Genomic DNA, 22,038 nt, shown 5'->3' with positions numbered 1-22,038 from the left:
TTGCATCTTTTCTTCAAGAATCAACTGAAGTACTTCCTGAATTACAAGTAAGGATACCCCGACTCATCCCCCCCCCCCCCCCGAAAACGACAAGCTGAACTCGTGCCAACTCTTGAGTTTGAGTTGCACCTGAGCTACGAGCCCCTAACTTTAGGTCTTTGAGTAATAAATAAATACAACACATCAATATGCAAGGATTAAAATCAGAATTAAATGCTACTAGTTATTTGTGTGTGTGTGTGTGTGTGTGTGTGTGTGTGTGTGTGTGTGTGTGTGTGTGTGTGTGTGTGTGTGTGTGTGTATTGAAAGTCATTCTTGCAGCTCAAGTGTTGAGTCGTTTGCGGCACTGGTTGCATATAACTTGCCAGAACATAGAAAAGCATAGTACTGAATCCCTGAATGGTGTTTTGGGACACTTTCACTGATGCGGTTTCAAGTCACTGATCATGAAGACACAAAATATACCCTTGAAAAAAGGATTCATCAATTCATCAGATTATTTTTTTTTTTGGGGAGGGCAATAGCTCGAGCTATTTGAAATTGTGAAGACTTAATGACGGGAGAGTTTGAAATTTGAGGTAGTGCCAAGCTTTGAGAGGAGGGGGGGGGAAAATAAAAAGAGCCGCCGACGCAAAGCTCACGCTACATTAACAAAATACATAGATGGCTTTTTGACTTCCTTCAGATCTAGCACCTTGCTGAAATGTGCATACGTTTTATTCCAAGCTTGACTTATAGCAGTTTTGATCATTGGCGGGAAAACAAGTTCAGAGCGCTGCTCGTTTTTTCAGAAAGGGGGGAGGGGGGCAATACATCCCTTCCAACATTCCTCCAACTCTGATTTGAAACCGCATCACGTGAAACAACCCCAAAGCTCGAAGAGAGACTGCAGTTTTAGCGGCACCAGTGTGTGACGTCCATCGGAGCAAATCAAAAGTTGCGGATTTGAGAGGGAGGGGGGAGGGGGCGCTGTTGCTCCTCCGACAGCGACATATACATCCATTTGGCCTGACATCTACAAGAGGAATTATGGTGGAAGAAATGGCACCGAGATGAAAGATGCGCTCCCTGCCTCCTCTCGTCTGATGGCGACACAGACGTGGCGTGTTTGGTTTGGGGGGGGCGGTACGAAAACAGGAAATAGCACATGACTGGCAGTTTGGTTTGGTGGGAACCCAACCCGGATTGTTACGACCGATGACTTGATTTGAAACTGTGAGAAGGCGTTAAAAAGTCACAACCAGTGCTGAAGCGAGACCTGGCACAACGCCTCGGGGTCAGCGGGCTCACGCCGGAACCTGAATTGAACAAAGAGCGGCAGTCTTGTGACTTCACTGTCCAGCATTAGTGTCGAGATGAGGTGAGAAGAAGCACAAGAAGTCACCACCTGACAAAATCGGTTCTGGGAAGGGCGTGAGTGAGGAGGATGGCTAGCAAAGATTCCTGAGGCGTAGAAACAGAGAGTGGAAACCCTTCGTAGTAGTCAAATGCGATGAGTGCAATCAAACGGCGAGGTCGGGGGTTCGATCCTCGGCCGTTGTGACCGTGTCTGACTGTCCTTGAGCGAGACACTGCACTCCGATTGCTCCTGATGATGTCATCGAGAGGTGAATGAGGAAGCAGAGCGAAGCGCTTTTGAGTACCAAAAGTAGAAGAGCGCTCTACAAGTGACCGCCCGTTTAGCAAAACAAAGAACTGAGCTGGCTCTGCTGAGAATATTTCAAAAAAAAACGGGGGGCGAGTACCTTTGGAACCTTCCTCAAGACCGTACTTCAAACCTGAAACCTCAAAGACTAACGAGGGGTGACTATAAAAATCCAGACATCAACCATTTTACATATGAAAGGGGAAAAACTTTTGACCGCTACCGCTGTTCTTAACTAACCGGCTGAACGAAAGAAGAAAACTAAACAAAGCGAATGGGGAAAAAAAGGGGGGCAAGCAAAGAAGCGGGAACACTCGCTGACGTGCGGCCGCTGACTATCCGCCGACGACATCGCTCATGAGCACCGACGAGGGTTCTGGCGTTTAAATGCGGTGAAGCTTGTGAAACGGGCGCGTGAGCAGTAAACTGTTCAAAACAGTGAGCGGGACTAATCATATGTGTCCATCTGAACTGAGGTATACCTGGTTGAAGGAGGTCTATGGTTCTTATCATCGTAATGCTTGAAAAATGGATCACACCCCTTTTCCTCCCCTTCCCACCCCCGTTCCCCTTAAAACTATGATGGATTAACAAGTCGACTGGGTTCATAATACACTATGTACAGCAGCATTACACTAGAAACATTCAAAAAGCCGTTGCTTATTGGCAGAATGTTAGTCGATACTTCAAAAACAAATAAACGGAATCAAAAAAATAAAAATAAAAACACGCACAAGAAAACAGCAAAAGGTATCAAGAGCCACATGCCCATATTCTGTTTGTTTTTTTTGTTTTTTTAAATGTATTTCGAGTTTGGTGAAAATCTGCAAGGTCTGTTCTCACTGTAGAAGATTCCAGTTGAGCCTCCTGACGTAGTGTATATAAAAAGACGATCCAAAAGTTTGGTGAGTCTCGTCATAAATCGCCCAATTGGTTCAAATTCCTCGGGCACGTGTGTCAACATGAAGGGAGGGGGGAGGGCGGGGGGGCTTGGAGATTGATGCCATGAGGCCAACACACGGTACGTCCTGAGCGCGAGTAGCGACCGGTGCTTTGCAAAAAAACAAAAACGACGACCAAACCAGAATGAGAAAAGGCGGCCGACCGACCAACCGGGGCCGGCCGCTCGCCCCCTCCGTGTTCGATGCTCGTCTGGCGGGGTGTCGGCCGATCATAAACTGGACTCCTTGGGCGGGAGGTCCACGTTGGTCACCATGGTGACAACGGTGACTATTTCCTCGGGCCCGATTAGGGGAGCCTGTCGCTGCATTTGGCCGATGCGCTCCTCTATGCAGCCGGCAGACAGTCGGGCCTCGGCCTCTTGGTCCCAGCAGTCTTCAATAGTTTCGCACAGCATGGCGAGACCCTGAGGAGTGGCGGACAGCGAGAAATGTGATATGATTATGCTGAAATTTCATCTCCGGTTTTTACAAGTCATGTAGGTTAAAAATATAACAGCTGCACACAAAAAAAAAAGTGCCGACCGTATGTTTCTGCCAGCAGTCCCGAAGGCAGGGCCGCAGCTTCTTGTGCACAACAACCTCCTGCATGTCCTCCAGAGACGGATGCTGGCCCACCTCTTCCTCGAAAGGCAGCATGTACTCATCTACCGGGCCTGGTGGCGCAACATTCCCCCGATTAATACTGTTATTATCCGACGATCACGTGACCCGGCGACCGATCGTCAGAGCGGCTCACCATCGGCGGCGGTGCAGCGCGCCGCCAGTTCCCACAGGACAAGGCCGAAGGCGTACATGTCAATGCGCAGAAAGGAGTCCCGCTGGAAGTTAATGGCTCCCTCAAGGACCTCGGGGGCCATATAACGCCTCGTCCCCACCTTGACGTCAAAAGGACAAACATATTGGAAAGGTCAACGGCGCGTGTGGCACGTGGCGCAAGGAATGCCTCCGAACATACTTGGCCGTGCGTGTCCCCTGCTGATTTGCCAGCTTCGAATTTAAGAGCGAGACCAAAGTCGGCGATGCAAGCTGTCAGGTTGTTTTTCAGGAGCACGTTCTTGCTCTTGATGTCCCTGAAAAAGAAACGCGGAGGTTTAGGGAGGGTAGCAAGCGCAATAACAACAACATATATCAATCTAGATTTTACATTTTTAATCAGTGAGTGGAAAAAGGATGATTATGTTATTATTTATTAATAATATATTAATTATTAATGATTACATTACTATTTATTATTAAATATTATTGTATGATATTATTATTAATATTTTATCCAACATAAAAAAATTGAATCTCATCTGGAAATCACACTGATGTCCAAATCATTTTCCTGGCTGGAGCACCTGTGGGCGATGGAGGGCTTGTGTCCGTCTTTGTGTCCAGGGATATCTTCGTGGAGGTAGGCCAAACCTCGGGCAGCCGTCTGAGTGATGTGGCACAACTCATTCCAGGACACCACGTTGGCCTTCAGATAGTCTGTCAGTGAGCCCTGTAAGTGGGAGACATTTTTTTTTAATCCATCACACATAGCACATCAGAATTGCAATGTTAAGGATTGAACCCCCTATTGCCTTCCAATTCTTTAATCTTCAATTATTGCACCAATTAAAATAAATTAAATTGTCATAATAACGTTTTGGGGATCATCACAATAAACGATTCTATATTTGTTTTACATTTGGAAAAATTAAGCTTCAAATATGCTTCATGAACCAGTTGTTGTTGTTTTGGACTATTCAAGATGTCCAATTCTATGGTCTATGGATGGTTCTAATAAAGGGATTTAGAAAATGGCAAGTCAGTGTACTATATTGTACTTTGTCAGCTCAATGTTGAACAAAGAGTGCCATCGAGAGGAGTAAAAAAAAATGCTATCCATGAAGTTGGACCGGGTCCTATCCAAGTCTGATCAACTGTCTGTAGAATCAACTGTAGGAGTCATTTTCAATTGAGAGCAGAAAGTGAAAACCAGCACCAGGAAAAATAAATAAATACAATCAGTCGAGTAATGTGTAAACTATAACTGGTTCTGTTAAGGCCCTAAAGCTGTTAGAACTTGAAAATGATAAAATGACTACACATGATGTTGTAGTGACTTCACAATCATCAAAAAGAAACGTGACTACAATGCTAATATTTGTCTTCTGTTTGTTTAATTCTGCAGCTAAGGAAATGCCTGGGGACAAATGGCAAAGGAGACCGAAAACATATTTATAATCCGTTTACCCAGCTGTCCTCATTAAAGTTGGGAAAGTCATATGAAGCAAACATTAAATGGAGGCAAACTGAACCCAAAAGATAAGAGGACAACTAATAATAACACGATGCAATTTGTTCTGACAGTTAAACGCTGTCGATTGTGACCACTAGAGGGCAGGCAGCATCCGCTGATCCCTTACGTTGCCTTGTTTTTTAACAAAATATCCCTTTGGTACTATAAGCAGATCCCAAAACAAAACCAGCAGTCTTGCCGTGAGGAAAAAAAAAAAAAAAAAAAAAGAAGTTTCTGCAGGTAGATTTGGCTTTGAGGGTAAACGAGTTATATTGGACTGCCAAAAGCATCAAAAGGCGTCAGGAGTCATGAACAATTCCGGTACCAGCTGTGCTAAAACCAAGTGCAAGCGAAAGAACAGGTTTGCCTTTTTCCCGGCTGCTCTTTAAAAGTGCAAAGATGAGGTGTTGTGTAGACCCGAGTTATGAAAGACCCCCCGCTGAGAAAACAATTACAGGGGCTGATTTACGAGCCACTTAACTGTGATGTTCTCGTTCTAGTGCAACCTTGCCAAAAGGTCCTTCAACGCAAATGTTTTCCAAGCAATTTCTACTCTGAGTAGCGAGATGAGTGCATCACGCAGTTTTTCTTTTTTTTCCTCCTCGCAATTTTTTTCAAATTGAGGTGACATAAGGTAAGAAAGATTGAAACTCTTGCGGAAGTGCTGATGAAGGCCCGCTTTTTTTCAATAAATAAAACTTCAACATACAAATAAATAATAATTGTATTGTTACTACAAAAATGTTGATGATACCTTATAGAAATAAAAAAATAAAAAAATTCAGGAAATACAGAGACTGCAGCGGTAATGTGCTAACAATAACGCATGCATCTAGAAAGGTCACATGACCCCAACAGAAGATGCGGCCTACCTTGTCATGGTAGGTGGTGATGAGCCACAGCTCCAAGTCCAGGTTGTTGTTCCTTTTCTCCACGCCAATAAAGTGGAGGATATTTTCATGCTTCATACCATTCACGCTATAAATCTCGTACTCGTTCTGCCAAGAAAGCTTGTCCTACGAGATACAAGACGAGGCGGTTATTCCGGCCATCAAGCTACAAAACTGAACTTGGAGGAAAGTTGCAAATTTGAATCAACTGGGAACTTGCAAAATTCAAGGTTGACTTATGAGTGAACGTAAATATAGTTGAGGGAGTATTATACGAAAATATGTCTCATTCTGACTTCCACGCAAGTACGGTTGAATATTAAAAAGTATTTTCCTGAAAGGGTTTATTTAGCAAATATGCAGAGGCGAGACATTACAAGCTCTAGGGCAAGACGCAATTTACTTTGCATGTAGAACAGGACTTCTTCTGTATTTCCGGATAGGGGAATTTTTGTTAATGTTGGAATAGTTTAAGTTAGTCAAACAAGTAAAATTTGTCTCGCTTGCTTTTTTTTTTTGTCTTGGTAAAAAAAACATTTTGTGGTGCCCCCCCCACTGTCCCTCAACTCCATCAACACCTGAATGGGGAAGATCTTCACGGCTACGTAGTCATTGAGAAGCTGGGCCTTCCATACGCAGCCAAAGCGTCCCCTGGCCTTCATTTCAATCAGCTGCAGCGGTTTATGTCCCAGGATGGGAGACGGCGGCGAAGGACCGGGATCCTGCGAGGACAAAGTAAAGCGTTCAAAGTGTCTTAGATTCCAGAGAACCGAAGCTGAGGCGTCATTTCTGTTGTCCTTGCAAGCATGTTCCACATTCCTACCAAATGGCTATGAAATACCGCTTGCTTCCACAAGAGGCGATAATGAGCCATGATATGAACACATTTTTCATCTGTTAGAATTGGAACCGACTTCATGCATGACATCACGCGAGACGTGAAAACAATGCCGCAGAGTATCGAACGAGACCTCAGGTGCAACGAGCAAAGGATGAACTCTGTGCATTTGTTTGACTGTCTTCGGTCCGAGCCTCAACTCGGAGAAGACATAGATGTACTAGTTTGATGATGTTTTTTTTTTTTGGGGGGACCGGTGAGGATGTTAAAACGTGAGCTGCGTGAGGCTTACACCAGAGGGAGAAACAATGAGTGGGAGAAGGATTACAACAAAGCATGCGTTGGTCACATTTCACACCACGGGCTAAATAGTAGCCCAAAGACGCTAGCTGGCTCGTTGGATGGACGAGGATGTTGCTGGAAACGTTCCAGTGAGTCAAATGAAAGAAGCACGGTGGCAATGTTTCTGTTTTTACTTGAACCTCGGAGGGGCTTAAGCGATAAGCTAGGGCAAGTTTCAAAAGCCCGAGGCCAACCGCATCCACTTCACCATTGTGTGCGTGCGGTGGAAGCGGAAGCTTGTCAAGCCAAGGCTGTTTAAAGGGCCGGCGAAGGGCGAGACCCGGCATACAAATATCGGCTTTATATCTCGCATACGGCAAAATTGAGAAAGCAGCAGCGAAATGCGGTTCACAGAGAAGCTGGGAAAACATTTGAATGTATAAATTCCAGCAATTGTGCTGGGAAATGAAAACAAGCGGCTTGAGCCTTTAAAAACCAATATGGATGGAATCTGTTGCCATGGCTCATTCTTTACACGGTGTTCTTATTTGGGAGTACAAACATGCACTTTTAAAAATGTGTCTCAAAAGACATTGTCGAACACGTCGCTCAAGATAACGAGCTTGACAACACGACGGTCACAAACACTGAAATTGAATATCTGTGCTGTATAAAGAAATGGCTTTTGAATGAGAAGAAAATTCTGTAGCTGTTATGCACGGGGGTGTTCAGGGTTGCAGCTCAGTATAAATTTGATTCGTCTGAAGGCAAAAAAAACTAACAAAAAGCTTTTTCCGCATCTGTGTGTGTGTGTGTGTGTGTGTGTGTGTGTGTGTGTGTGTGTGTGTGTGTGTGTGTGTGTGTGTGTGTGTGTGTGTGTGTGTGTGTGTGTGTGTGTGTGTGTGTAAACATGCCGTGAAATTCAGTATCTATGTTAGGCAACTCTGAAGCACATGGTCATCTATTATTTTCCGCTGTTCCATGTTAACAAAAGCGGAATATCGAGTGTACTTGAGGAACAGGATAAAATAAGATTATCCTCTATTTTCTCTACAAGACAGCTGTAATTTAAGAAACAACCAAACAGGAGTTCAAAATAATCGAAAGATTTAAAAGTAGAATATTCATGAATGTCATTTACCGTTAATTGCTGGCCGTTGTGTTAAATGTGAACTGTTGGATAGATATAAAATATGATTTATAGCACGCTAGTTTTTTTGTTGGAGCTCCTTAATTCAGTGAGGGTGGGATTTTTTTTTTTTTGGGGTGGGGGGGTGCTTGATGGCACATCTAATATTGGGGGGGGGGTCAAACTAGACCTCAGTCAGGACTTAGCGGATCCCCTGTCCACTCATAGCACTACTGCAAGAATGCTGACTTCGAGTCACAACCCGACATTACGTGCAAGTGTGTGCGAAAACTGACGCAACTACTTGCAAAAAGTTAGCAATAATAGACTTTGGGGTAAAATTTTAGGATTGACCGCAAACGCACCCAAAAGTGGGTTTGGGTCTAGATATTGACGGAAGCTGACATTCAGCTCGGGCACGGGGGTCGTTTTGACAGTGACAGAATAAAATTCGGTTGTTCTGCAATTTCATGTGGACGTAGGAAAGGTAGTTAAATCGGCGGCGCAGATTCAACCACAATGTTACATAGACATCACACGTGGACGGACATTCACATGAAAAGGGGAGAGGGTGGGGGAGGAGGGGCTGCACTTGGAGCTCGCCTACTTTCCACCATGCACCATATATTTTCAGCAGGAAACATAAGAGACATTCACGCGTGCAATAAACCCAGGCAGCAAAAATGTCAATAGATATATCAAATAAAATAAAAAGGACAAATGTGCTGGGTATTAAATGAACAAGATGCTGTGGAAAAAAGTGAAGAGGATAAGAAAAAGACAGCCTGGTGGGACTCAAGTGGAGAATTGAAAGTGAACCCAAAAAGGAGGGGAGGAAATTAATTAACTACAATTAAACTGCTCTTACCTCCACCATAATGTGAAAGGGGTGCTTTTCATGAAAAAGAACATAAGAAGCAAACAGAGAAAATCGTATGTCAGTTAGAGGATGGAAAAGAGATTGATGGAAGGAGATCTTCACGCCGACTCGCTCGTGTCTAGAACGTTAGCAATGGAGCAAAGGCCAGATTAAGATGACAGCGGTGGCAAAAAAAGGAAAGATAGAAACTTTCAAGCATGCGGCAACAACTGAGCAATGAGAATCTCATTGTCCTGGTTTTGTTTGAAGCACGTTAAGCGATGATCTGGACTTGATAACAGTACAATAGACCAATGGACAATTTTAACAGCAAGAATGATTAATGATATGCAAAATTCCTTGAAACTCGCACCTAGATAAGAATCGAGGTAGTTCGAAGAAAAATATATATTTTGGGGAGGGAAAAAAAAAAACTAACAGGGTGCGCATTCATGAAGAAGAAGAGCTTCTCGTGGTAAAATCGGCAGGTTGAGACGATCACCTCAAGTTTGCCACACGTGTGAAAAATGGAGGCCTGGTGACAAGTATGCAGGCCGCCAAGGAAAAAAAAAAAAAAAAAAAAAGCTCTCGCTCAGACTGGATGGGCTTGTTTTGGCAACGGTTCCGGCTCATTTTGCTCTCGAGTCACTTAGGATCTCACAATCTTTGTTCTCTGCAGTTTTTGACATTTCACTTTTTTAATTGAGTGGTTAATGAGCAATTTGATATTCACATCGCAATTTTACAATGGTGATCTTTTGAGGAGCGGGAGATGTGGATGCTATAAGTGAAGTGCTTGAAGGACCTACTGGCATGTTTGCACAATCATTCACATCGCATGGTCCGAGTGGCCTTTTCAGCCATTTAAATTTAACCTAGGGCCACTACTAATCATTATTTGAATCATCATTTCATCTGGCGATTATTTTATCGATTGAATCGGATAAAATGTTTTCATTGTATTCAAAATAATTTTTAAAAATTCAAATGCTTTTTTTTTTGCACTAACAATGTGAAATAACTGATACTGAGTTGTGGTCCAAAAAGTGTTTTTACAAAGTAATTGCAATCGTTTTCTTTTGATTCAACACAAATATAAGCAGTCGGCTTTCACGTAGGATGACGGTGATTGGAGAATATTAAATGTTGACGAGCGGAAATCCGAACACTTTTTAAGAAATAAAAACAGCATTTAAACGATTAATCAATGAAAAAAAAGACTATTAGCGATTTTGTTGTCGATTAATCGATTCATCGTCGCACTTCTGATTTGCATTGTACAAATTACACCCAAACACACACGTGACAACTTCCCAAAACTGTGACGCTAGCTATTATGACGCCTAACGTTTGCACAAAGGAGCTCTGGTTTTGCCTGTTTTGGTTACGGTGGCAGTTAAAGGCAGGGAAAGCCCAACGTTGCATTCAAGGAAGTCAATACATGCAAATAGAATTTGGCTTCCAGGTGAAGAGTTTGGCTGAAGTGCTTTTTTTTTTTTTTTTTTTTTTTTTTTTTTTTTTTTATAAACAGTCCCGTTTAGCGTGTTTGTACGCAATGCTTTCAGTTGATTAAATGATATACTGCAGTTACTTTTTATTAGTTAATTCACACCAACTACTAGCTGCATATCATTTATTATGGTTAAAGGCATCTTGTGTTTTTATTTGTGTTTAATTCAGTCCATTAATTCAGAGTCAAGCAAAAAACAGTGCGAAACTGTAATTACAGCTTTCATACTATTATTAAGACTACACCATAACACATTTGTTGAGTTAGCTAAAGTTGACCGCTGAATTATTTACACGCAGTGATTATGCATCGTTTGTATAAACGCTTTTCGATGTGTCGACACATTGAATGAATGGCAGGAAAGTCTCAATGAGTTCAACGTCTTTAGGCTAAGCATTAAAGAGCAACTTAAAGGGATATGGTTGAGCATTAAATGGAGGGATCGATAACGCTTTCATGACTTGTGTTAAGTATAGAACTACTTTTAATTTAATGTACTTTTAATAGTGGTCAGGGTTTAATGTCTCCACCATTTGCGGCAGCAACACAAAATATATTTTTATTGTATATCAGTAAAGACCCAGTCTAAAGTAAACAACAAAAAACAGGTGCTGCAGATATACTGCTAGCATTAGCTTACTTCGTAGCTTGACTGAATTGCTTGTTTACAAGACGTGTTCATAAATACTTTATTTAATTTGTGTTATGTTTGGTTGGATGGACAAGTCTTCTGCTATTGACAAAAAGTAAACGCTACCTCGTTTAAATAAAGCAACAAAAAAAAAGTAAACGCCACATCGGCTAAAAAAAAATACAAATATGTCGACCGGAAAGGGAGTTGCACATCTCATTTGCATTCAAAGAGACCGCACCAAAACGGCTCAGAGGCCGCACTTCAGAACAAGTAGAAAAGAAGGACCTGTGATGCTATCAAAACGAGGAATTCAGACAAAAGCATCCATTTTAAAAACGTAAAAACAGTCGAATTTATTACCGTGATACTTGGGCTTTAAAGTTGAATCGGTTACCAAATAAACAATTGATGCCACAATGTTTCGATGAAAATCTTTCTTGAGATCTATTTTCAAGTTGTATTTTGCAGGGCATGATGGGTATTTTCAGCGTAGTATGGCTCGGAATCAAGCAGTAAAGTGAGAGAAGTTCAAGTCTCTCATCTCTCCCTCTCCCACACGATCCAGCCACCACCTCCGCTTACTCTCCCAAGCAGCTTGTGTGTTTAGTTTTGTTTGCCGATATAAAGTGTCATCAATAATGCAGGGGCCCCGTGACTTCCCTTCCATACAATAGAGGCGCTTGGATGGAACTTAGAATAAAGCTCAGGACGCCTTGGAAAAATATAGTGGAGACCTCTGCCATAAACGCTGAAGATGAGGGATGAAGATGGAGCCAAAACGAGGCTTGGTGTTTAAAGCGTGTGCGTGTTTTTGTGTTTCCTTACATGTGTGGGGACGAGGGCTGCCGGATAGGCCAACTTGTGGTGTCGCCACATCCAGAAGGAGAAGAGGACGACGGCGGCCAGTCCGATGATGGGAACGAGGGAGTAGAGCAGAGTGCTGAAGAGCTGAGGCTTCTGGGAAAAGGGGTTGGATGTGGCTGCAAGGAAGGAAATGACAACATTTGAGATCTTGTTGGGGAAATGAGAGGTGGATAATAAAAAAAAAAGAGCCTCGCTGCTCCAAAATCTTTGAAGGGAGTGCAAACGCATGCGCACGCACGCACGCAACAGGACGAGTAAATCTGTCTTGTGACATCACTTAATCCTTTGGTCAAAAATCACAACGCTCTGAACTGTGTCTGACCTCCCCCGCAGGAAGCAGGTTGGGTACTCGAGTAATCGATGGAATGACAGATAGAAAAATGTATTCTAAAAAATATTTGCTTGTGTATGATGTTGAGATAACATTTTGGCTGAAGCCAGAATGAGTGCGGTGCGTGTAGGGGCAGGATTTGCAGCGGGACAGGTTTACACAAGAAAGGTGCAATCCAAACTTTTTTTTAAACACAGATGACAACATTTTGTCAGCTGACTGCAAAATATGCTTTGCAAAATGATGAACTCTGTTCAGACAGTGAAACGGAGGGGGGCGGGGCACCCAATGGACTAAAACGCAGATGTTCAAGGTGAATGTGTTGATGGATTTTGTAAGAGCCCTTTTGATTTGGAAATGTATTGAATTTTATTTTATGTCCATCCAACCTTTATCGGCTCAAAATGAAACCCAAACACCGTAATGATTACTTTGCAAATCCCTCAATTTAATCGAACTCTCCACCCCCACACAGACAAAGACCGGAGCTGGCGTTCTGACCATCGAATGTATTTCTCCAAATTCAAAATATAGAAGCGCGTGATCTTTTGGCAACATTTGCCCAGCGCAAATAAAACACAGAATTCATAACTTTGAAAAATATTTAAAGGCATTCATGGATGGGTACAAATTAGGGTTGTGCGATATGAATGACAAGTATGCTACGATATAATGATTTCATATTGTGTGATATCGATAGATATTGGGTTTTTTATAGTGCTAACTATTAAAAATAATGGGAACATTTTAAAAATGTAAATTTTTTTGTTCATTTTATTATATCATCAGTGCAAGCATTCCCATTGAGTGCACGTGTGTGTGTTGACAGTACATACTGTAGGCTGTTGACTGGTGCGTGTCGCTTTGCGGGGTTGTATCAGGTGAGTAGAGGAAGCGCTCGTTGCACATGTTGCCTTCGCAGCAGCAGAAAAAAACGTCAGGATTCTCCTCCCTCTCCACACACTCGTTGCTGTAAAAAAAAAAACAAGACGGAATGAAAAGCTACACATTAGAGTGGAACAATATTTTTTTCAAAGCTAATACAATTTATTCTTGTTTCTCCAGATCGTTACACCTGTCACTTGCTAGTTGCTCTGCGTTAAGCTAACGTGAAGGAAATTACATTTGTGAGAACGTTTTGTTAACCTTTCCACATGACCTGTACTACAAAGTCCAAGATCTTATGCGCAGAACTGAAACCGACCTGTTGGCTTCGTTTGGAATTTTAAAAACCCAAATAAGATAAAGGCATATGTTTACATGCCCTTCAAAAAAAAAATGAGTACAGACAATATGTGTTTTAAAGGTGCATGTTAATGTACTAGTCCAAAAAAAATAAATCCTGGAGAGACGGAAAAACTATGTCAACTATTGCCATTTCCTTGCCTTGAACAATCGCAAAATACAATGTATATAGTTCCAAAGTCAATCTCACTCTGGCTTCGACACTCTCGCAGCCATCAGATAAGACGGAGGAAGTGGCAGCCGCCCTAGAGCCTAGACTTGTTATGGACTCTCCGGGGAGGCAAGACGGCGCCATCTCTGCTAGGGTTCCAAATCTATATTGACTGCAACTTCAGTCGCCACCACACGACATCAAATGAGGGCGTAGAGCGAAATAAATAATAACCTAACTTTTTTTTTGTTTTTTAACATGAGCTTACTTCTCATTTGTCGAGTTAAAAACTAACGAAGTACAGTAATCCCTCGTTTATCGCAGATAATTGGTTCCAAGACCACCCGTGATAGGTGAAAATCCGCATGGTGTCACCCTCTCATTTTTAAGATACATACATTGTTTGTGTATCAATAAGCGTATATTAAACCATACAAGTGCATATGTTATCATTAGAACATTAAACAATAGTTCCAAACATGCAAATACTGTATTAATAGTACAAATGAGAAAATAATGTATAAATAAGATAAATATGATCCACGTGCGTGTGTAACATTTGTAGATGTAGCTAAAGTGTGCATACTGTATATATGTTTTTAGGACGTTTTTATTATTATAACAACTTTTTTTTTTACATACATACTTTAATATGTTGGTGAAGATGTGTTTAGAACTCTTATTATAAAAAAAATATGTATAACAAGGTACAATATTGTAAATATGTTTTTGGAACTCTTATTATTATTATAACTTTTTTCTAATAAAAAAAATATTTTGAAGTTTTGAATTTTGGGGGGGGGGGGGGGGAGGGGGGGACAAATGAACCACGATGTAGCGAGGGATTACTGGAATGTGCTTCTTTTGCCATCATACCTGTCATAGCAATTGATGTCGTCCAACCAGCAACCCTGCTTGACTACCTCCACGGTGCCAGAAATATTCTTCCACGTGGCAAAGCAGTGCCGCCTTTTATCCTTATCGCCATAGCAGGGTTCAGTGCCGGTGCGGTTGGTACGTTCCTTTTCCCAGTTGGAGTTGTAGTAGCTGCACTCCTGAGTCTCGGAGCGTCCCAGGATCGCGCCTGGCAAGAACAGTGACAAAAGTCATTCATCCGTGCTATTTTATGTCATTTGATGCTCACGATTGGTTGTGATTGGTCGTTATCTCAGCCTCGAGCAACTGTGATGTCCTTATCAGTCGACAACAATATTTTACAAAGTTTATAAATGCTAGCTTATTGGATGATGTAAAACAAATTGGATCAGAACATTGCTGAACACAATCAAAATGGTTTCTTTTATGTAACCCTGAACTGTCATTCTTGGTTTTTGTTGTCAAAATATAATTCAATGTGTATATGTGTCATGTAAACAAAACACTTTGTTGGAATTGGGGCGGGACACCATAAGTAAGGTTGCTTCATCCCGATTCCCATTTTGGCAAGTCGTGTCAGTACAATCAAAACTGTGATAAAGTGCAACAATGTACATGCCGAAATAAAATAAAAAAATCAGTCAACCAATCAATTACAAGCGGGATGATTGTGTCGATTCATCTTTAAATGTCGATTCATAAAATGGCTGATTGTTCGAACGGGGAAGGTTGGCCGGGGCTGCTTGTGAGTAAGTCAGACCGAGTGACAAAAGCGCTTTGGAGATGCTTCATTTCATGTTTTTGCTTGGAAAATAGGTCAGTTTTTGTTCTGCGTCAATAGCAATCGTCGTGCACAATCCCAAAATAAAAAGGTGCAATTGCTCAAAAGCCGGCAGTCAAGTTGACCAACCAGCGCCTTTCAGTCCTCCAAATATGAGATTTAATGAGGTGAACTGTGACCTACTTTAACCGCAACTTTAATTGTTCCCCGACTCAAACACCGAGCCGACTTCTTAACTCGCCGCTGAAAAAGATGCCTCCTCGACGTTTTGCGTTGAAGCTCATATAAACTCCCTCATATTTGGACATCTGAAAAAGGCAAATAACTCCAATTGAAGTGTTGTTTGCATTCTGGGTGCTCATCTCTACTTGACTGCGCTACTTTTTTTTATGCACCAGCCTATTAAACAACACAGCAGGAAAAAAAATAATTTTGGGGTTATGTTAAGCTCGGGAAGCAAAAAATCATGCTTTACTGATCATCAGCAAAGAAAGACTGGACAGTTTTTTCCAAGCAAATCAGCTACTACAAGATAATGTTTTCTGTAGATTTTCCACCAATCTGTGGTTGTCATTTTTTTACGGCCCTCAAAATTCCTAATCGAGTAAAGGCTAATTTTTGTAAGGCCGACTCAACTTGTTAGACCTTTACGATGACAAGACATAAATTCTACTGATGGGTGAAACGTGAGCCCAACGCTTAAATGGAGCATCTGTTAACATTGGCTACATTTTTTTTGGGGGGGGGGGGGGGGGGGGGGGGGGCATTTCTCAACGTCTGACAGCCACAGGTGTTACGTCATTATCTGTTGAAACAATGAGTGAGAGAGAGAGAGAGAGAGAGAGAGAGAGAAAAAAAAAAGAAAAAGAGAGCTTCAAACTTTTAATATGCATATGCCTACACCAGCATGATACTTTTGTACATACCAACGACATGCCATCTGATTGGCTGAGAGTCAACGTCGTCTACGATAAGTGACGTTAAACCTAACGCAACAACAGGCGGAGACGGCACAATTCACTGATTTGACAGTAAGAGCAGCAACTTGAGTCAATCAGATGGCAGCGGCGAGTAGCTGGGTGGGCTCGCCACTCGCTCACAAAGGCTGCACTCTTTCCACCGCGGCCACGGTGCGAGAGGAGGAGGGGGGGCATTAAAAAGCACCGTACTCAGCGACTGAATTCAATCCCTTTAATCCCCGCTGGTATGCTGCAGCGACAAATGCCCATTAGCCTCTGCTTCGATAAGCGTCGGTGGGGAGGACACCGGGGCGGGTCATGGGAGCAAGTTTGCGTAAAAGCCCGGCGACACTCGTGCGTCACGAGTAGCAAATAGCCGACGCATTCCAAACATTCTTCTCAAGATGAGCCCTGTAAATTGTCTCATTATCTCTCGGAGGACCAAAGGAGGACTTGCGTCCCTCGTTTAAATTGTTTGGATTCACTCGAAGGGTGTGTTGAGTGCCACTTGGGCTTAAAGCTGTAAATTTGAATTTGCTGTCATGTTGCCGTATCTTCATCAATCGGCCAATGAGTGAAAAGGGGAGCAGGTGGGACGCAAGCCATCAGACACACTATTTATACCCATGTGGGTGTGCATTTGAGATGATGGTGGGTCCAGTTTAGCCAGAGTCGCCACAAACATCTGCTCGACTACAGGATGCCACTGGTCGTGTTTGACACTTTCCACGCGCTTGTCCAAATCTAAGCCGTGCTGATTCGACTCGGCCCGTCTTGAGATTTAGTGCCCGGTCATTTCACGCGGCGGTGTTGAGGTGCAAAAATGAAATGTCGGTATCTGGAATTGCGATCATATTGCATATGGTATCATATTGCCGCAGCGAATAAACTTCAAGTATCTGCAAGGTTTATGGTTGTGTTTATCAGTCTTGAGCAGTTACTGATTGCTAAGAAGCACAGCAGTTAAAAAAAAAAAGTCTCAGGGAGAGGGCTGAACGATTTGAAGAAAAAAGTTGTGTTGTGATTTTTCAGACAGATATTATGAACAAGCAAACTTCAAATACTTTTTTCTAAACTCTTAACACAGACTGACACTTACAAAACACAATTGGCCAAATGGATACTTCCCTTCTCAAAAACAAATTTGATTCAAAGTACACAAACAATTCATTTCAAAATAGAACACATCTTTCACGTTAGTAAAAGACGGCAAATGTGACGCAAAGGAGAACGTTTGTTTTCACTTTGCAAGGTACATGCGGTCAATCAAAGTACAGCCGCCTTGAAAATACTGACGATTGTTGACATCACAAAAACCGCGTCGACTTGTATGTTTCACTTTTGCAGGCAAAACACGCAGGTCACGTACTAAATTTCTTGCTTGGGAAAGAAATGCGTGTTTGGTGAAATATGTTTGCGGAACATAATTCAAATCACAGCGTATTGGATCTCTGAAACCAAAATTCTCCGATCTGACATACACTGAAAGTATTTATACATTTGTGAGCTGAAATGTTTTTGTTTATAAACAACGTGAAAACATTTTGAAATGTTTCAATTGTGTAAGCCACACAGGCTGCTGTTGCGCAAACTGTGTGAGAGTCTTGAAAATGTGTCAGAGGTTTGGAATTTGTGTTAGGAGGATTGTAAAAACTATATATGCATAGCACACAAATCAAGTCACATCAATAAAAAAAAAAGGCTTGCCTCAACCGCTTGCAGTGATTTACATTTTTCAAAATTTCCAGCGGCCGGCACTCAATCAAAGAAGCTTTGCATTTTATTGAGTTGCACTTGTTCACCTCAGAATCCAAAGCTGTTTCTCGACATTTTTTCTTTTTCTTCCAGCTCTTGTGACAGACCAGAAGATGGTCGACGCGCTAATGTAACCTCACACCGTCGAGCGGGAGGATCGATATATCCGCCCGATACTGCTGCACTGCACAAAACGCGAGCCTCCGTGCGGAGCATCCGGTAGCCCCGGTGGGAAAAGAACAAGTACATTCATTCCACATCTCCACGGAAACAAAACCATGTTTATTTTAGAGGCTTGACTCCGACGCCCAGCGAGTTCCCATTTGACAGGTAAACACAAAAAGGCAGCGCTTCATCCATCGCATAATTCAGCAAAGGTGGATGTGATCTGCTCACGCTAATTGTGCATGTTGACACGCTTTCATTGTCTCAGGTTAATTACGCCGTACAAAATTTAAATAGATACATAATTGATCACGTTTTTTTTTTAGCTTTCACTTCACTGACATATTGCACGAGGCAGCTCGGTAAGTAATGCTACGCGGCAAAGTGAAATTCAACATATGGCATTGACTAGCTTTCTCCAACCCTCACTTTCTCATTATTGAAAGAAAAGTGAACCTGAAAAGACACAATGCTTTTAAAGATGGAAAACTCCAAGGATTCCTTGAAATGACTCGTCAGCGGCGCCAACTTGGCATCTACTCGTCAGCAATTTCAGAAGGATGACCTAACAAGGCAATACTTGCAGAGGAAAAACAAATAGTTACACATCAGATAAGCTGACAAAATCAGATCAGCAGGCCTCCGGAGAGCTTCGCGCGTGACGTCACGGCAGCCTCTAACACGTTTCACTACTGTAAATGGCGACTTTGCACTCACTGTGTATCTTTTATAATCTGCATGCTAGATGGGCGACGAAGCAAAACGAAAAAAAAAGGAGAAAATAAAATAAATGAGCAGAGTGATGGTTTTTTTCGCAAAAGCCTGCCGTTTTCGGTGTATTTGGTCAATCGTGTCAAAGTGATTTGTTCCTATCAAAAGTGTGAACACACAAGTCCTAATCAAATCCAATCTTCATTTCAAATCCAGACTCTGATTGGATCAAAACAATTTTGTGCCTGTAAACAAAGTCATTGAGGTAATGAATCCAAATTTTCACAAGCACACTGTCACGACATGAAAACAATGCTGCGTGCGGAGCGACTGAATCAAGCCGGCTGTGAGTTTGTCACTGGTTGAGCTGCATCGGCAGCTGCTGTAAGCATGTTGCATGCAAATGTTTGGACAAAAAAACAAGACAAATACGACATGGACACTTTTGCTTCAATAGTTGGCTGTTTTGCTCCAACCCTTAATTAAGGTATGGGCTAGTTTGCATTTCCAAATATGTTCTGCAATGCAAATGCAAAATGTTGCCAACTCAGAAATCCAATATTTTTTTCCTAAAGCCAAAAATATAGCAGTTCAAAATAACCCTAGAGAAAAGATATACTGCAACAAAGCCATCCCTGAAGATCAGAATTTAGCATGCAAACATATTTTTACAGTATGCAGTACATTTCTGAAATGATCCGATGCATTAACTTGAGTTGGAGTGCTCAAATCATCTTGCAGTTTCTAGTTCACATATTGTGCATGCAACAGGGGCAAATCCACCCAAAGGAACAATTTTGGTTCAATATAGTCTTACACGTTGTTGGTAAAATGTGCAAAAAAATGTTAAAAACAACACGGGTCACACAAACGATGTCAGGATGAGACCCACCCCCGTTCCCCCGCGGGGTTGCATTGCACCGCATTCTGCACAGACAACATCCCGCATACATTGCACACAACAGGCATGGGGTTGAAATACAAGTACAATACCTTCACACCCACCTGAAGAGCAGGAGATGAGGAAAACGGCGAGGGCCAGTTTGGTGGCGTCTCCCATTTTCCATCCGAATCAGATCCTCAGATTAGAAAGAGTTAAAAAAAAATAGATGTAAGAAAAATAAAAAGTTACTACAAAAAAAACCTCACAGCGGCGGAGTCAGAAGGAGGTCTGTCTCTGCAAACAGGACATGTTCAAAACCAGATAAATCCAAAGATAGACCGGGTAATGCAAAGAGGGGGGAGGGGGGACTTGCTTGGTATTTCCACGTTTACAGATGAGCGATGGAAGGAGATTTCTTCTTGGCATTCAAGCCGACGTTAGCATACGTTTGCCATGCTGCAGCATCGTTACGAACAAACGCGGTTTTGTTGCAACGATTGTTTTGTCAGAGCACCGGAACGGGGAACCGAGCCGCAACCGGACAGAGGCAATATCCATCGGACTGGGAATCAAGCGCACTCCGTCCTCCAATCAAACTTGTCTTCGCTGAGCTGCGTAGCATTGCATTAAAACGTCAAATTGGAATCCATTTCCCAACGTCAAAGCACGACAACACAATGCATTGGGTCGATTTGTGTCCAACTTCGTGTGCTAGCCCAAATATTGCCCAATAGTCCAACAAGGCAAGCAGGCCAGAGGCAGGATCGGTTCGCCGCTCGAGAAGGCAAAAACAGCGCCGACTACGAGGCGCTCTCCACTTAAGCCTCTTCAGCAGACGTCCTCTTCGAAATATACTCGATGAGATATGATCATTTGAAGAGTGCAAACCGGTGGAAACCGAGTTAATCCACCTATGTGAGATATTTTTCGAATTAAGGACGCGTTGCACCGTCCACTGTCAAAGTCGTCCACCGCCGTCGCCGCCGCTGTTGGTCGGGACAATCCAAGATGGCGCACAGAGCCGCAACAAGAATATGGATTGTCACATTTCCGGTGAGATATTTCAAAATAATAGTTTAGTAGAAAATGACGTTCAGATAGGTAAAACAATCGCGTGCATTTTTATGTGATGAGATTATATAAAAAACTTACCCACGTTTTACCAATTTCTTCTTGTTATTATTTTGTTGTAAAAATCAATCAAATATGTGATATCCGTTAGATGTTCTGCCCACTCCTGTAAACTTGACTTAAATACTTTACGAGCGAGAAGGTTGCCGGTGTTTTGTTCATTCCGTTTGCCAATGTGACTTACACCGATGAGTGCTTTAAATCCAAACTACGTTTAGTGCCGGTAGTTTTATTAGCTCATTCTAATTCACATCACATTGTATAATTCTCCATTCGAAAGTGTCCTCAGTTGACTCATAAAGTCCTCCAATCACCTCCAATTCAATTTTAAATGCATCTTTCAAAGGGTAATTTTGCCTTTCTTTGCCTATTTTTTCCACAGATGGGTTGGACACTTCAAAATTTGTTGTGCACGTTACAATCTTAAAATATATACAATATGCATGTACAGTATAGTAAGTTTCAAAAATCAAAACACTGTGTACAGAAGTGGGCAGCAGTGATTCTGGATTGAAATCTTGGTTATGACCTTTCTTACTCCTTCCATCCTCATTCCTGTTGATGTTGGGTAATTGAAAACTAAATTGTCCATAGGTGAGAGAGCCCCTTTGTGTAGCTGTGCCTGTCACTTATTGTAATGTGGGTCAACACAAATGAAACGCCACAATGTAGTGACATACTCGTCTATATTAGGCTTCAGGATTGGTTAGGTGCTCTGTAATCAATGCTGAGAATACCATGAAGTCCAGATATAGGCTTGGCCCATCCCCAAATCTGTTTGACACTAATCCCTCTAATAGCCCGGAGCAGATCTCAAACGTTGGCACTGCTAAACGATTATGAGGTCAAGGGTCTCAGGGGGATCGTTCTGCCAAACTGGAAGCTGAGTCACCTTTACTAAACAATAGTGGAGTGGTAGCTTTCATTCTCAGTAAAAAAACAACAACACTTCTGTACATAGCTTCGGGCACAAACACTCTCAGGGTGAAGAGTTCAGTTTCCTGTCGACGATATTTCCCTTGCAGCGAGTTGGAACGGAAAGGCTCCTGAAATCGACGAAGATTAAATTGATTATTTCGCACGTTCAACAGTTCAAGACTTGAATGGTAATTAGCCCGAGGTGGTTGGCGCAACTATAAATAGCCTTTTAATATGATTACACACCATT

General features: G+C 42.3%; 1 protein-coding gene across 1 annotated transcript; it reads right to left on the bottom strand.

The window, feature by feature from the left end:
• Positions 1-242: 242 nt before the first annotated feature.
• LOC147062705 (activin receptor type-2A-like) lies at positions 243-20,764 on the bottom strand. Its single transcript, XM_085929639.1, has 11 exons — positions 19,862-20,764; positions 14,486-14,693; positions 13,050-13,183; positions 11,844-11,998; positions 6,345-6,488; positions 5,749-5,892; positions 3,948-4,093; positions 3,563-3,677; positions 3,344-3,482; positions 3,130-3,260; positions 243-3,011 (listed from the first exon to the last, which is right to left on the bottom strand). Exons 1-11 carry the CDS (start codon positions 19,914-19,916, stop codon positions 2,817-2,819), a joined length of 1,566 nt encoding a protein of 521 aa, XP_085785765.1. The 5' UTR covers positions 19,917-20,764; the 3' UTR covers positions 243-2,816.
• Positions 20,765-22,038: the final 1,274 nt, after the last annotated feature.

Source organism: Syngnathus leptorhynchus, chromosome 1 (genome assembly GCF_054491065.1).
Source record: "Syngnathus leptorhynchus isolate UIUO chromosome 1, UIUO_Slep, whole genome shotgun sequence".
Taxonomy (NCBI): domain Eukaryota; kingdom Metazoa; phylum Chordata; class Actinopteri; order Syngnathiformes; family Syngnathidae; genus Syngnathus; species Syngnathus leptorhynchus.
The sequence above is the reverse complement of the archived record's forward strand: the minus strand, read 5'-3'. Positions and strand labels throughout refer to the sequence as shown.